Source organism: Canis aureus, chromosome 4 (assembly GCF_053574225.1).
Source record: "Canis aureus isolate CA01 chromosome 4, VMU_Caureus_v.1.0, whole genome shotgun sequence".
In the NCBI taxonomy this organism is placed as follows: Eukaryota; Metazoa; Chordata; class Mammalia; order Carnivora; family Canidae; genus Canis; species Canis aureus.
Genome location: NC_135614.1, coordinates 57,261,275 through 57,274,848, shown reverse-complemented (window position 1 = coordinate 57,274,848; position 13,574 = coordinate 57,261,275). Strand labels below are relative to the sequence as shown.

At 41.5% G+C, this 13,574-nt stretch overlaps 1 protein-coding gene across 13 annotated transcripts in view; it reads left to right on the top strand.

The window, feature by feature from the left end:
• Positions 1-13,574, top strand: part of GALNT10 (polypeptide N-acetylgalactosaminyltransferase 10) — a 216,131-nt gene that overhangs the window by 56,435 nt on the left and 146,122 nt on the right. The window contains exon 1 of one of the 13 annotated variants that reach the window (XM_077895784.1): positions 844-915. The exons of the other annotated variants lie outside the window; for them this stretch is intronic. Coding sequence (XP_077751910.1) covers positions 859-915 — 57 coding nt within the window. The 5' untranslated portion in view covers positions 844-858. Of the gene's footprint in view, positions 1-843; positions 916-13,574 lie in introns of those variants that run through there. 13 annotated transcript variants of the gene reach the window in all.

Genomic DNA, 13,574 nt, shown 5'->3' with positions numbered 1-13,574 from the left:
CTTCTCCCATTCTGTAGGTTATCTTTTAGTTTTGTTGACTGTATCCTTTGCTGTGCAAAAGCTTCTTATCTTGATGAAGTCCCAATAGTTCATTTTTGCTTATGTTTCTCTTGCCTTCGTGGATGTATCTTGCAAGAAGTTACTGTGCATGGCCATTCTTTTTGAAAGTACATTTCAGTGGTACATCCACCACCACTAAGTCTTCCTTTCTTAGTAACCCTTATAATTTTGCTTCTGGAGTGGGGAGGTTGACAGAGGAAGAGGGTGGTGGATGCCTTCCTGAGATCCCAGATCTACTCCCTTCTAATGGGCAGCAAATGCAAATTCCTAGAGGGGCTCTAGAGGCCAGTTGCGTGAGTGATGCCTGCCTATGTAAGAGAGTGGGTCAGGTTGGGAAGAGAGCAGATGGTTGGAGGATATGGCCCCTCATCTCAAGGGGCATCCACTGGCAACTCAGCTACTGCCAACTGCTGCCATATAGGAGCACAGGGATAGGTTACCAGGCCTTGTGGTTATTCCAGAGAAACTGGACATCTGGAACTTTAAAAGAACTTTCTGGATTTTTAGTATTTGGAAAGATAAGTTTATATTGTTTTAAAAAGGTACTGTGTATGGTCCATTGTAGATTGGAGGTGACCTTAGACCTGCAGTTTGAGACTTTTTTTCATTAATTTGATTTATCTCATTTTATTTCATACATTCCCATTTATTTTGCATTTCTTTCATGTATTTATTATTATTTTATATTACCAAATAGGTGAGGTTTTCTTGGTGTGTGGTGAGAGGCAGCTTTTGGAAACTGAGTGCCACATCAGCTCCCAGAAGTTCCATTAGTCGAATGTAATTGTGTTCTTCAATATGAAGTCTAAACAGTGCCGTGGAAGAGAGAGGATTTGTGATGCATTTTATAATCAGGTATCTAGTTCACATATTTAGCTTCAAACACTGTCATACTGTTTGGATGGGATGGCTTGACTTCCCCCTTTTTTCATCATTCACCACAGATGTTTTCGATGTTAGCACTTTGATGTGTGGGCTTCACTGGCCATCTCATGAACCCAGATGCTGCCATCCTTCCCTGCCACCTTATCTGTGTCCTAGCAAAGGAAAGAAATAACCCTATTTGACCAGGCACTGCTTCTCTGTGTCATCCGTTATCTCTCTGGTTTTTATAACAACGCTGGGAAGTTATCACTCCCGTTTTAGACATGTAAAAATGGAAGCTCAGAAAGGGTTAGCAGTTGCCCAGAGCTGTTTATCTGGTCAGTTCTCGTCAGTTTTGAATTCCATTTGCTGAACTTCAAAACCAATTTCTTTTGACTTCTTTATGCTTTCTTGTCCTTATGACTATACTTTTTTTTTTTAAGATTTTATTTATTGAGAGAAATAGCATGTACTCAAGCAGAGGGAGGGGCAGAGAGAGAGGGAGATAATCTCCAGCCAGACTCCATGCTAAGCATCGAACATGACATAAGGCTTAGTTTCACAACCCCGAGATCATGACCTGAGCTAAAACCAAGAGTCAGATGCTTAACTGACTGAGCCACCCAAGCACCCCTGACTATCCTTTCATCTGAGTAGAATTGTCTGAACCTGGGTATAAAATTGAATTTTAGAGGTTGGAAAGCCCCACTTCCTCTCTGCCTTCCTAATATTCTCTATTTTTTTTTAAAAGATGTTTGTATTAGGACTCTTCCAGTTGTAAATAACAGAAACTCTTTTCAAATGGGCTTCAGCAAAAGGACTTTTGGATTATTTTTAAGTAGAAAGACTGGGGAAGTACTGCCTTCAGGCATGGCTGGATCCTGGAGCTTGAGGTCTTCAGTAATGTGTGCTGGGGGCTGGTTGCTTCTCTTCAGGCCATCTTTCCCCCTCTTGGTGGCAGGAGGCTTCCCATAGCAAAACGCTTCCTTCCCTCAGCTTGGCAGCTCCAGGAGAAAGAGAAAATCTCTCTTCTGATCTTTGTAATCAGAATCACTGAGCCAATCTCTGTGTCCACTCTTTAAGCCTTTTATGGTGGTCAGGAAGATACCATCCTCTTTGTATGGGACAGCTCTCTACTTGTGGAACTGAGGCCAGCCCCCCTAAACAGTGTGAACTGACACTGGGAGAAGGCTAGTTCCACAAGATCAGGGTGTAGGTTCTAGAAAAACAAAGGAATGAAGACTGAGAAAGCAATTGCCTGCTTTTATATTTAAAACAACAAATATTTTAATATTTATTGAGTGTCATGAGGACCAAAAAACACCCTTAATAAGGATCCTCGCTTTCCAAGGAAGAAAGGCCAAATGCAGAATTTTAATACCTCTTCAAAAACAGGTAATCTGTTATCAGCAGTTCAGATATTCTCCTTAAAATAAATAAATAAATAAAAGAACCATTGGGGCATTTGCGAAACCCATACTTTTCAAAATAGAAAAAGAAAGGCCAGGTTTGGGCAGCCCTGGTGGAGCAGTGGTTTGGTGCCGCCTGCAGCCTGGGGTGTGATCCTGGAGACCCGGGATCCAGTCCCACATCAGGCTCCTTGTGTGGAGCCTGCTTCTCCCTCTGTCTGTGTCTTTGCCCCCCTCTCTCTGTGTCTATGAATAAATAAATAAAATCTTAAAAAAAAAAAAGAAAGGCCAGGTTTTATTTTCTCATGCATAACTAATATATGTACAATGCCGATTTCCTGAGGTCTTAACACAACTTCTTGGTAGAGCAATGCTTCATTTATCTGATATCATTAGGGAATGAGGTTTTCTGGATGAGTAGGATTTTGCAGATATGTTTGTGTTTTTAAGCTTTAAATCTGTAAAAAAAAAAAAAAATCTTAAAGCACTTCTTTGTACTACTGAATATGCTGATATAATGAAAATTAATAAATATTTCCTCAGCCACTTATAACACCATACTTCTAGAAGTTAGGATAGATACCAGAAGGTATGAGAATCCACAGAATAAACATGGTCCTTCTCTTCTGACATGGTCTGGGAGTAGGCGAATGACTGTAACATTTATATGAAAATAACCATAAGTACGCTATGGAATAGAATGCAAAATTCTTAGGAATTTTATAGGTGAAACCTGAGTTAATTCACTAGCCAGTTTCCATCTTTCTTTTCCCTCCCACCCCTTTTGCCTCTTCCCCAGTATGTCCAAACTGCTTTTCTTCTTCCATGTATGTTGGCTTGAGGTCTTCTCATCACTACTTGGTCTTTATTCTAGGGAGCATTGCCAGGAAAAGCCAGACAGTCAGGTTTTTTAAAATGAATAACATTAAAATTCACACTTATACCTAAATCAGACTTGGCATGACAGAGGTTCTGTTATTTTTCTATATATTTTTTTTTCATATTTGAAGATCAATCCAGAATTCCAATTATAATTCTCTCAGATGGTGATTTTTTAAAAGTTTATTTAGTTCATAAACTTTTTTTACTTTTATTTTGAAATAATTTTAGATTTACAAAAATATTACAAAAATATTCCTTTGTTCCCTTCATCCAGCTTCCCCTAATGTTAACATCTTATATAACCATAGTACAAATTATATAGACCCACTAAATGATGTTATTATTATTTTTAGAGGGGGGAGGGGCAGAGGGAGAGGGAATCTTAAGCAGGGTCTGCACTCAGTGTGGAGCCTGATGCGGAGCTCGATCTCACCACCCTGAGATCATTACCTGAGCCAAAATCATGAGTCAGACGCTCAGCTGACTGAGCCACCTAGGTGCCCCGTGAAATAATATTGTTAACCAATCTACAGACCTTATTTGTACCTTGCCGTTTTTCCCACTAGTATTCTTTTTTCTATCCCAGGATCCCGTATCACGTTTAGTTGTCATATATCTCCTTAGTGTCTTCCAATATGTGACGTTTCTTCAGCCTCTTCTTTGTGTTTTGTGACTTTGACACTTTGAAAAGAATAACCAATTGTTTTGTAGAATGTCCCCCAATTTGGGTTTGCCTGATGTCTCTCATGCACATGGGCAAGAATTCCATAGAAGTGACATGTGCCCTCAGTGCCACATCAGAGGTACATGATGAGTTATTATCAACAGTGTTAAGATGATATATGCCAGGTTTCTCTAGGGTCAAGCTACTATTTTTCCCTGTGCAATTAGTAATTATCTTGTAGAGGGATACTTGGAGACTATGTGTATGTCCAGTTGTAGGACATTTTTCTTCAAAGGATCTTTTATGTGAAAACCTAGCACAAGGTTGCCTGGGTGGCTCAGTGGGTTAAATATCTGCCTTTGGCTTAGGTCGTGATCTCAGGGCCCTGGGATCAAGTCCTGCATCAGGCTCCCTGCTCAGTGGGGAGTCTTCTTTTCCCTCTGCCCCTGCCTGCAGCTCCTCCTACTTGTGTTCTCTCTCTCTTTCAAATAAATAAAATCTTAAAAAAAAAAAAAGCCTAGCACAGAAAACAGAAGTGAGTTGTTTTCATTGAAATGGACATGGGATGGGGTTGGCGGCCCAGCAGTCTCTGCCCTCTTCCCTCCCTAACACAACCCCTGAGTCACCTCTGTTTAACTGATAAGCCTCTGTGGAATGCTGTTTGAAAATCATGGCTCTGGACCATGGTCTTTGGCTTTTGTCTTTTAACAATATTTACATGTGCAGTGGGAACCTGTACTCAGAGTATTCCCCAAGATGGTGTTCTTCCAAATGGAAATGAGCAAAATTATATTTCACTTAAGCAACATGAAGTATTACTAATGCCAATCAGCAAACATTTATTTAGCATCTTCTGTGTAGCCATCACTGTGCTAAATCCAGGGAATGTAAGATTCATAAAACAGAATCCTTGCCCATTAATCCTGTATCTTTTTTTTTTTTTTCACAACATTGAGAACTCTATGATCTAGACTGAAAGAAGAACCATGATGGAAGAAAACAAAACATATTTGGCTTTTACTGGGGGAAAGATACTTGAGGTTTTGGGGTTGCATTTTTGAGTGAGTGCAGAGGCCACTTTGACCTGAGTAGCCATCACGTCTTGGTCAAAAGCAATTACTTTCCTTCTGAGAAGCATGTGTGCTTTAGTGGGGGAAAAAAAACGAGAAAGACCATTCTAACCCCTCCGGCCCCCCGAAAAGTAACCACCCTTTGGTGCCTTTGATTCTCCTTCCCAGATTTGAAAGACTCCAAATTCTTGTCCTTCATGGATGAGGTGTTTGAGCTGTCCGTAATTACATTATTATTCCAGACACTGTCTGAACGCTTCTTGCTGAGGAGGAGGGAGGATTAGGCCGAGGAGGAAGCATGCAGCCAGTCATCTGCCCCGAGCCTGGCAAAGGAGATTATGCCTCTAGAAACGAGGTTTCTGGCTGAGGCTTTGTTACTTAATTAGTCTCCTGTCTCTTTTCCCTTTATGACAGTGGCAGGATCCAGGACGCACCCCCTTTTAGATGAATGCAAATGCCTCTAACGAAGTTTTATAATTGTTCATTTTAAACAAATCAGAAAATTGTCAAAATCACTGTAGTCTCAGGGAATTCAGGGATAGGAAATAACTTTTAAAGGCATATGTTTCTCAAGGGAGTAAAGTAGCAAATACCATCTCTTTAAATTCTGTTTAACATGAAGCCTTTATTGATTGCTCATGATGGTTCTGCACAATTTAATGCTCTTTTAAGTGAATATTATTTAGCTTCTTCACGCAAGTCAGTGCAGACTTGTGGATCTGTAAATTTAGATGCTGATCACAACCAGAAGTCAATGTATAAAACAGTAACAATTTAATTAACTGGTAATAGATCTTATGCAATGTCAGGTTAAAGGGAATGTATAAATATTGCTTTATGAACGAGCCTTTGCAAAGTGTAGACACCGGCCGTTCCCTCTTCTCTCCTTCTCATGGGAAGAGTTATGGGATGACCCTATTAACTGCCAAGGAGTATGAGGTCGCAGAGTGGGGGGGGGGGGGGTTACTCATTATTAAACAGCTGTGTCCAGCCAATCAGCCTTGAAGAATTTGACTTCAGAGGTCAGTTAAAGATTCCTGACACCATTAATTTCGTTTTATGAGACACCACTGAAATGCATCAATTCATGCTTTGTCTTTGTCTTTTGATGTTTGAGAAAGGAAGAGAGAAAGTTTTGAGAGCTCCTTAAGTAGATTGAGCAAAAGAGCAAGCATTAATTAATTCAACATGCTCACCTTGCAGGTGGGGAGACTGGGAAACTGAGCCCCAGAAAGAGGGAGAGCTGACCCTTGGCACTGTCATGCAGCAGGGGAAGCCAAGGAAGTTGACTCAAAACCTAGCATCCCTTAGCAGCCTTGCTCTAATTTCTTGTCTCTTCAGGAGCTGAGGCCCGTGGGCACTGGAGTTCATTCGTTCGGCAACTCTGTATTAAGCACTAATATTCTAACCCCTGGAAAAGCATTGTGTTGCCCTTTCTACAAGTAGCCAAGTAGGCCTCAGGTGAGAGTCTTATTCCTACTACCTGAAGCATATCTGCTCCACCTTAGAGGACCCAAAGAGCCCTGGGCTAGGACTAGACGTCATGTGGTCTATGAAGGCCACCTGAGGCCAACCACTAGCCCAGGTGAGAGCCCCTTGCATGGACTTCCTGTGGGTCCCTGAGTTCTGCGGTGCTCACATTTTGTTGTTGTAGCTTGTTTAATCGTCCTTTCCACCCAGCTAAAAGCTCAAGAGGGAAAACTCCTACCTGTCGAGCTCAGTGTTGTGCATCCAGGGCCTACCACACAGCACCTGACACATGTAGATGCTTCGTGATGATTCAAGAATGAATGAATTCACCTTAGATCCGCAAACCTTCACATGCAAAATGGGCGCCATCACTTGTTCCCTTTCTACCCCATGCAGGGACAAGTGAGCTAACATTTGTGGAAGAGCTATAAGGTGCTACACAATGTGAAGAGGTAGCGCCTGTGAGTTACTAGTGCTATTGTGATGCTGTAACTAGGCTGCCACCATATTGCATTAGCTCTTGCATTTTTCACCCTTTGACAAGAGCACATCTGAGTTACTGTCGTTAACATAAACTGACAGTATAATGTCTAGAATGAGAGACTCTTAGCTTTTAAAGAAACCTCACATGTGTTCCCCCCACCCCACATTATAGATGAGGGAGGGCCCAGAGGAGTTGATTTACCTGCCTTGTGTCATGCAGAGGATCTGTGGCTAAGCCAGGAGTAGGTCCCAGGATCCTTGATCCTGCCCCCCTGCAGCTGAGTGCTGCAAGTCTTCCTTGCTGTTGGAGAAGCTGTGGAGAATTTAATTAGCTACAGTCTGAGATGTGATACATGTCAGAGCTCATTACCGTGGTGGAGCCGGTGGGTCTCACTCTGCAGTGCTATCCCCTGTTGTAGTTCAGTGCCCCCAATTAACTCCAGCGCTCAAGACAACCCAGCTGGCAGGTGTTGTGGAGGGCCACTTCAAGGCAGGTGCCCAGATTCTACTGTGCCCCTCAGACACATTCTCCTCCACCTCAGCCCAATCTGCCACCTTCCCCTGAGATGCCTGCTGATGCCAAATGGAAGCCTTAGGGTATCAAGAAGCATTTCCCACGTAAGAGGCACAAGATCATTTTGCTAAGCTCTGACCAAGAGTTTGTACAAGGTTAGTGTGCTCATCAACCTGGAGACCTCTCCTAAGGTGTTGATGTGGTGAGCAAGAGGAAGGTGCTTTAGGACCCACCACAATCACAGATGAATACCAACTCTGGACTAGACTGTTTTTATTCTTTTAATGCTAACATCAGGAAAGGCAAAAGAAGGTTGGGGAACAGGTCCAGATGAAAGAAAGCAAAAGAGACATGATGAGTAAATACAATGCAGAATCCCTGATTGGATCCTGGTACAGGGAAAAAATAACAGCAAAAGCACTTTGGAGACAAACAGTAACAAGTGTTGGCGAGGAAGTAGAGAAATCTGAAGCCTCATGCATTGTTGGTGAGACTGTAGGATGATGCCGCTTTGGAAAACAGTCCCCATTTCCTCAAAAGGTTAAACACAGAGTTCCCATGGGACCTAGTGATTTTACTCCTAGCTGTCTACCCCAGAGAAATGAAAACATATGTTCACACAAAAACTAATATGTGAATGTTCGTAGCAGCATTATCCATAGCAGACACAGGGTGAAAACAACTCAAATGTCTATCAACTGATGACTAGATATACAAAATTTGGTTTAGCCATACTATGTGGTATTATGAAGCTGTAGAGAGGAATGAAGTACTGACGCATGCTACACCATGAATGAACCTTGGAAACCTGATGCTAAGTGAGAAACCAGCCTCAAAGGACACCTATTATGTGGCCACCATTTATATAAAATGTCCAGAAGAGGCAAATCCATAGAGACAGAACATAGGTTAGTGGTTTCCAAGTCTGGGGAGAGGAAGAAATGGGGAGTGATTGATAATGGCACAGAGTTTCCTTTTGGGGGTGATGAGAATGATCTAGAATTAGTGATGAAGATTGCACAATGTGGTGAGAATATTAAAAACCACTGCACTTAAAAGGGCAGATTTTATGTTGTGTGAATTATGTACCAGTTAAGAAATTAATAAAAGTAATTTGGATGGGGGCCTCCTGGGGGGCTCGGTGGGTTGGGCATCTGACTTTTTTCTGGCTCAGGTCATGATCTCAGGGTCCTGGGTTCGAGACCTGCATTGGGCTCAGGAAGTCTGCTTGAGGATTTCTCTCTTTCTCCCTCTGCCCCTCCTCTCTCTCTCTCTCTCTCTCTCCCTCTCAGGTAAATATATCTTAAAAAATATAATGATTTGAGGGAAAATTTGAATACAGAGTGTAAATTAGATAATTTGTATCAATATGATAATGGAATTGTGGTTATATAGGGAATGTTCTTTTGATTGAGAAATGGATGCTGAAGTACTTAGGGTTAAGCATCATGATGTCTGCAGTTTACTTTCATATGATTAAGCAAAAAATGTATAGAGAGGTTGGTAAGCAAGTGTGATAAAATACTAATAATTGGTAAAGCTAAGTGAAGGGTATACTGGTGTTCTTTTTATTATTCATACAGCTTTTCTTTGAAATTGTTCAAAATAATAGGTTGGCAAATAACATTTTTTAAAGTGAGGTGGAAGTATTAGAATACCAAGGAACAGAGACAAGAGAAAAAGCTTTATGGCTGTCCCCCTTGACCCTTTAGTCTCTCTAGGATAACAAATACTTGTTTTAGCCTTCCCTAGAGGAAATTAATTCCATTTCTGAGCAGTATAGACCCCCTCTCAGCTTTTAGGGAGTACCTGAAACCACAGCCAAATGCTGCAAGCACACATGTCATCTGTCAAAGAGGAGACTTTCTTCTGACCTCCAGTGGGCAGAAGTGACCGCCAAGGGGACCTCCACTCACAGCTCCCTCCCTGACCTTATTCCAGGGGTGGGGAGGAGTTGTGGTAGGTAGGTTTTTATCACTCTTCTTTAAGGGAAACACTGAAAAATAATCAGCAAGTATAATTTCTGAAGACAAAGAGTTCTCAGTGAGTTTTCCAAACCTTACATGTCTTCCCTTGTTGGCAATATTTATATTTCGGGAAGGGATGTAAGGAGCCTTATGGTAACTTGTCCAGGCCCTTATTTTTTATCTCACTCCCCAACATATGAAAGAACCAGTCAGGTCTCAGGTAGTCTTTAGGCTTATGACAGAGAACTTCACCATATCACTTCCAGAAAAATGGTAGAACCAGTAGTGGAGAACATCAGACCTTGGAAGAAAGTGACCTCCTTGGAAGGCATCTCAGAGCTGCTTTGTTTCCAGATGTCAATGAAGCCTTCCTTGAGAGAAACCCATTGCTCTCATACCTTGTACCCACCCCAGAAGTGTAGTCAGGAGCATTTGCAAAAGCTTTCAACCAACAACTGCTTTTATAGTCTGCAGACTGATTTTTCAATGTGCAGATTTGCTATAAATTTATAGAGTGTTTTGATTCTAAATTCACAATGTGCATCTTTAATGGCTCCAAGTTTGGATAATTTCGTGCTGTTTATATCCTAGCAGCAATGGTTTATGCATATTTCCCAAGCTATTACCCTCCTAGGAGAAGAGTGAACAACCTCTTTTTACAAAAGACAGTCCCATATGTCCTGGTTTAGTGTGTCTCTCTCCAAAGATCATTTTGTATTGAGATGCAAGGAGAGCATGACAGCTGGATGAGGCACCCACCCCAGTTTGCAGGCAGGTGGGTTTGTGGGTTTTCTGGATCCTCCTACCTGGCTCCCAGATGGCCCTGTATTTGAAAATCACCAATTAGGCACTTTGCAGTCACCTGGAGTTTTTCTACTAAGATATTTTTCAGCCTCATTAAAAAAAAAAAAAATGTTGCCCACTTCCCTCTATCAGCAAAGAACTTTGTTATCAACATGTGACGCGAGTCACATGTTGATAAAAAAAAAAAGAGCCAGGAATTTGCTCCAGGAGTCCAGCTTGAGACGGTAATCAGAAATGTGAGATGGATAGGATGTTTATTGAAACTTACAAAAAAATTTTATTGTAGTAAAATATATATAACATGAAAAAATGTAATAGTGGAAAATTGAAAGCAATTAAATGTCCAGCAGTAGGGGATATGATTCACCCATGTAATAGAATATAATGTACCCTTTGAAAATACTTTCAAAGAACTTTTAATAATAGGAAATTTCTCTTGACACAATGACAGGTAAAGAAAGCTGGTTCCAGACCTCCAATTAGGTCTTCAGATTTCAGATTTTAGACACATGCATTGAAACAAGATAAAAAGGGTAACCACAGAATTATCAACAGTGGTTATTATTGGATGGTGGGATTAGGGAGGATTTTTTAAATTACATTTTTTATTTTGAGATAATTATAGATTTTACATGTAGTTGTAAAAACATTACAAAGAGGTCCTGTGCACCATTTTTCCCAGTTTCCTGTAGGGTATTTAAATTTTCTTCTCTGTGCTTTCCTCTTTTCAAAAAAAAAAAAAAAAAAAAAAAAAAAAACCATATATATATAATCTACAGTCAGGGAAAATACAATTAAGGACTCTCATTAAAAACAACAAACTTGGGCAGCCCAGGTGGCTCAGCAGTTTAGCTCCACCTTTAGCCCAGGGCCTGATCCTGGAGTCCCAGGATGGAGTCTCACATCGGGCTCCCTGGGTAGAGCCTGCTTCTCTCTCTTCCTGTGTCTCTGCCTCTCTCTCTCTCTCTCTCTCTCTCTCTCTCTCTCTCTGTGTGTGTGTCATGAATAAATAAAATCTTAAAAAAAAAAATTTATCCATCCTTCTGGAGAACCTTGCTCCAGACTTTAACTAATTTTTCTTCCCTTTTCCTGGACCCCACAGCCCATTGCCTAGCTCTTTGGTCTACCTGCTTAGCACCTGCTGATATGGTAGTTAATCAGCTCTTTGCCTATGAATGGGTTTTGATGCCATGAGTTCATGTTGGAACAATAAGGCACACCTTCCAGAAGCATCAGGTTTACTCAAACTATTTGGAGAAGAAGGGAAAGAAACATTACTTTTATATTATAAAGTTAAGACCTCCATTATAGAGTGGAAAGTAAGATTTGAGATATCATGAGTAAGATAAAGCAAAGTCACTGTTTGAGAAGCATTGCTAGTGAACGCTGAAGACCTACGTCTTGAATCACACCATCTGGTAGATATCATGGAACACACAGCATTTTAGGAAGTCTCAGGGCAAGAGCATGGCTGGAGTCACTCTTGAACCTCTGAAGGAAAGATTCATATTTTCTCTTTGTGGGGCACCTAGGTGGCTCAGTTGGTTAAGCGTCTGCCTTTGGCTCAGGTCGTCATCCCAGGGTTTTGGGATCAAGCCCCACATCAGGCTCCAGGCTCAGTGAGAGTCTGCTTCTCCCTCTCCCTCTGCCCTGCTCGTGCTCTCTCTCTCCCTCTATCTCAAATAAATAAATAAAATTTTAAAAATATATTTTCTTTTTGTCCTAGTGCCATGTCTTGCTGGAATGTGCACTACTGGGAAGTCAGGGGCCCTGGGTTGGATTCTTGATTCTGGCATTGACCTCTGTGGGAGCCTGGCAGGACGGCTCCTCTCTGGACCTCCTTTTTCTTGCCAGCAGAATGAACTGTTCAGACCAGAGCATCCCTATGGGTCCACTAAGGCTGAGATGCTTAGGTCATTCAGTGTGAAGCATGTGACTTTCCCAGGCTTCTCAAACTCAATCCACCTAAAGAAGCACAATGCACAGTGAGCCTGCAAGGGCTTTAGCATCCTTAGAAATTAGTCATCATTGATTTGGTTCTTTCTCTGCCTCCTGGTGACCCTTCCTGTTAACACCTCTCTTTTGTCACTAAAAAAAAGTCTTGAGTGATAGAAGGTTGTAGAAACTGATTAAATGGAGACCCCCCCCTTTTTTTTTACTTTTTCTTTCCCCTAAAGATTATCTTGGGAATGTCAAAAGCAATTTTTATAGGCAAGTTGGTCTTTTACAAAAGATGGGTTTGCAAAGCATGAAATTAACATTTTTGCACAGAGCCAGATAATTGCTGAAAACATGGTGACTTTCATTCAGCAAGTTTGTAGCTTGAGTAGTTATTAGCAAGGTCAGATACTTCATGCAATAATGCAACTATCAGACTCCACCACCAAAGCAAGCTTGGCCAAGCATCTTGTGAGGGAACAGATGTTCCTGAGATGTTCACCCATGAGGTAATTTCAGATGTCAGGAGCAGCACAGGCCATTGACACTACAGTCCACCAAACACTACAGTGTCATAGGGCCACCCTACTCATGGAGCTTCAGATTTCTATAAGCCCATTTGCAAGGTTAGACCTCCAGAGAAGCCGAAGAAGTTCACCAAACAATGTCCAAGCACAGAAGGGATAGCTTCCCCTTCAGACAAGACAGCATATTTGGATTAGAGAGAACCAGATGCCAGCATCGAAAGGGAAGAGACAATAGACAAATTTGCACATTTCAGTAGTTTAGGACATTCTTAAGTTCATAAAGGTTGCCAGAGAATATTAAGTTCTATCCAGGAAAATCTATTCAAGGAATCATGTTGGTGTGTGATTGTGGATTTGCATTCTTTTTTCTTTTTTTAATTATTTATTTATTTATGAGAGACAGAGAGAGGCAGGGACATAGGCAGAGGGAGAAGCAGGTTCCCTGTGGGGAATCTGATGAGGGACTTGATCTCAAGACCCCAGGATCACGACCTGAGCCAAAGGCAGATGCTCAACCACTCAGCCACCCAGGCTCCCTAGAATTGTACCCACCAAGCTCCCTAGAATTGCATTCTTATTGGTAATGTTAGGCGGTATAACAAGTCAGTCCTAAAATGTCAGTGTTGTAACCCACAGATTTATTTCTCACAAATTATACTCTATCGTAGGTCTCCAGAGCACTCTAGAAAGGAGAGGTGGGAGATGGAATTATTGAGAGATTCCCAGGGAACTTAGCTAGAATTCATTTGGGAAAATATGAAGAATCTGCACTGTCTTATCTTTCTGTGGCTCAGATGCGTGTGGAGAGAAGAAAATTCTCCTTTCCCTGTGCTCACTCACTGGCGAAGTTTATACTCTAAAACAAAGGGAGTTTATTTGAGATGTCCTCTACTGCTTGCTGGGATCAAGTTTTGCAGAGTAA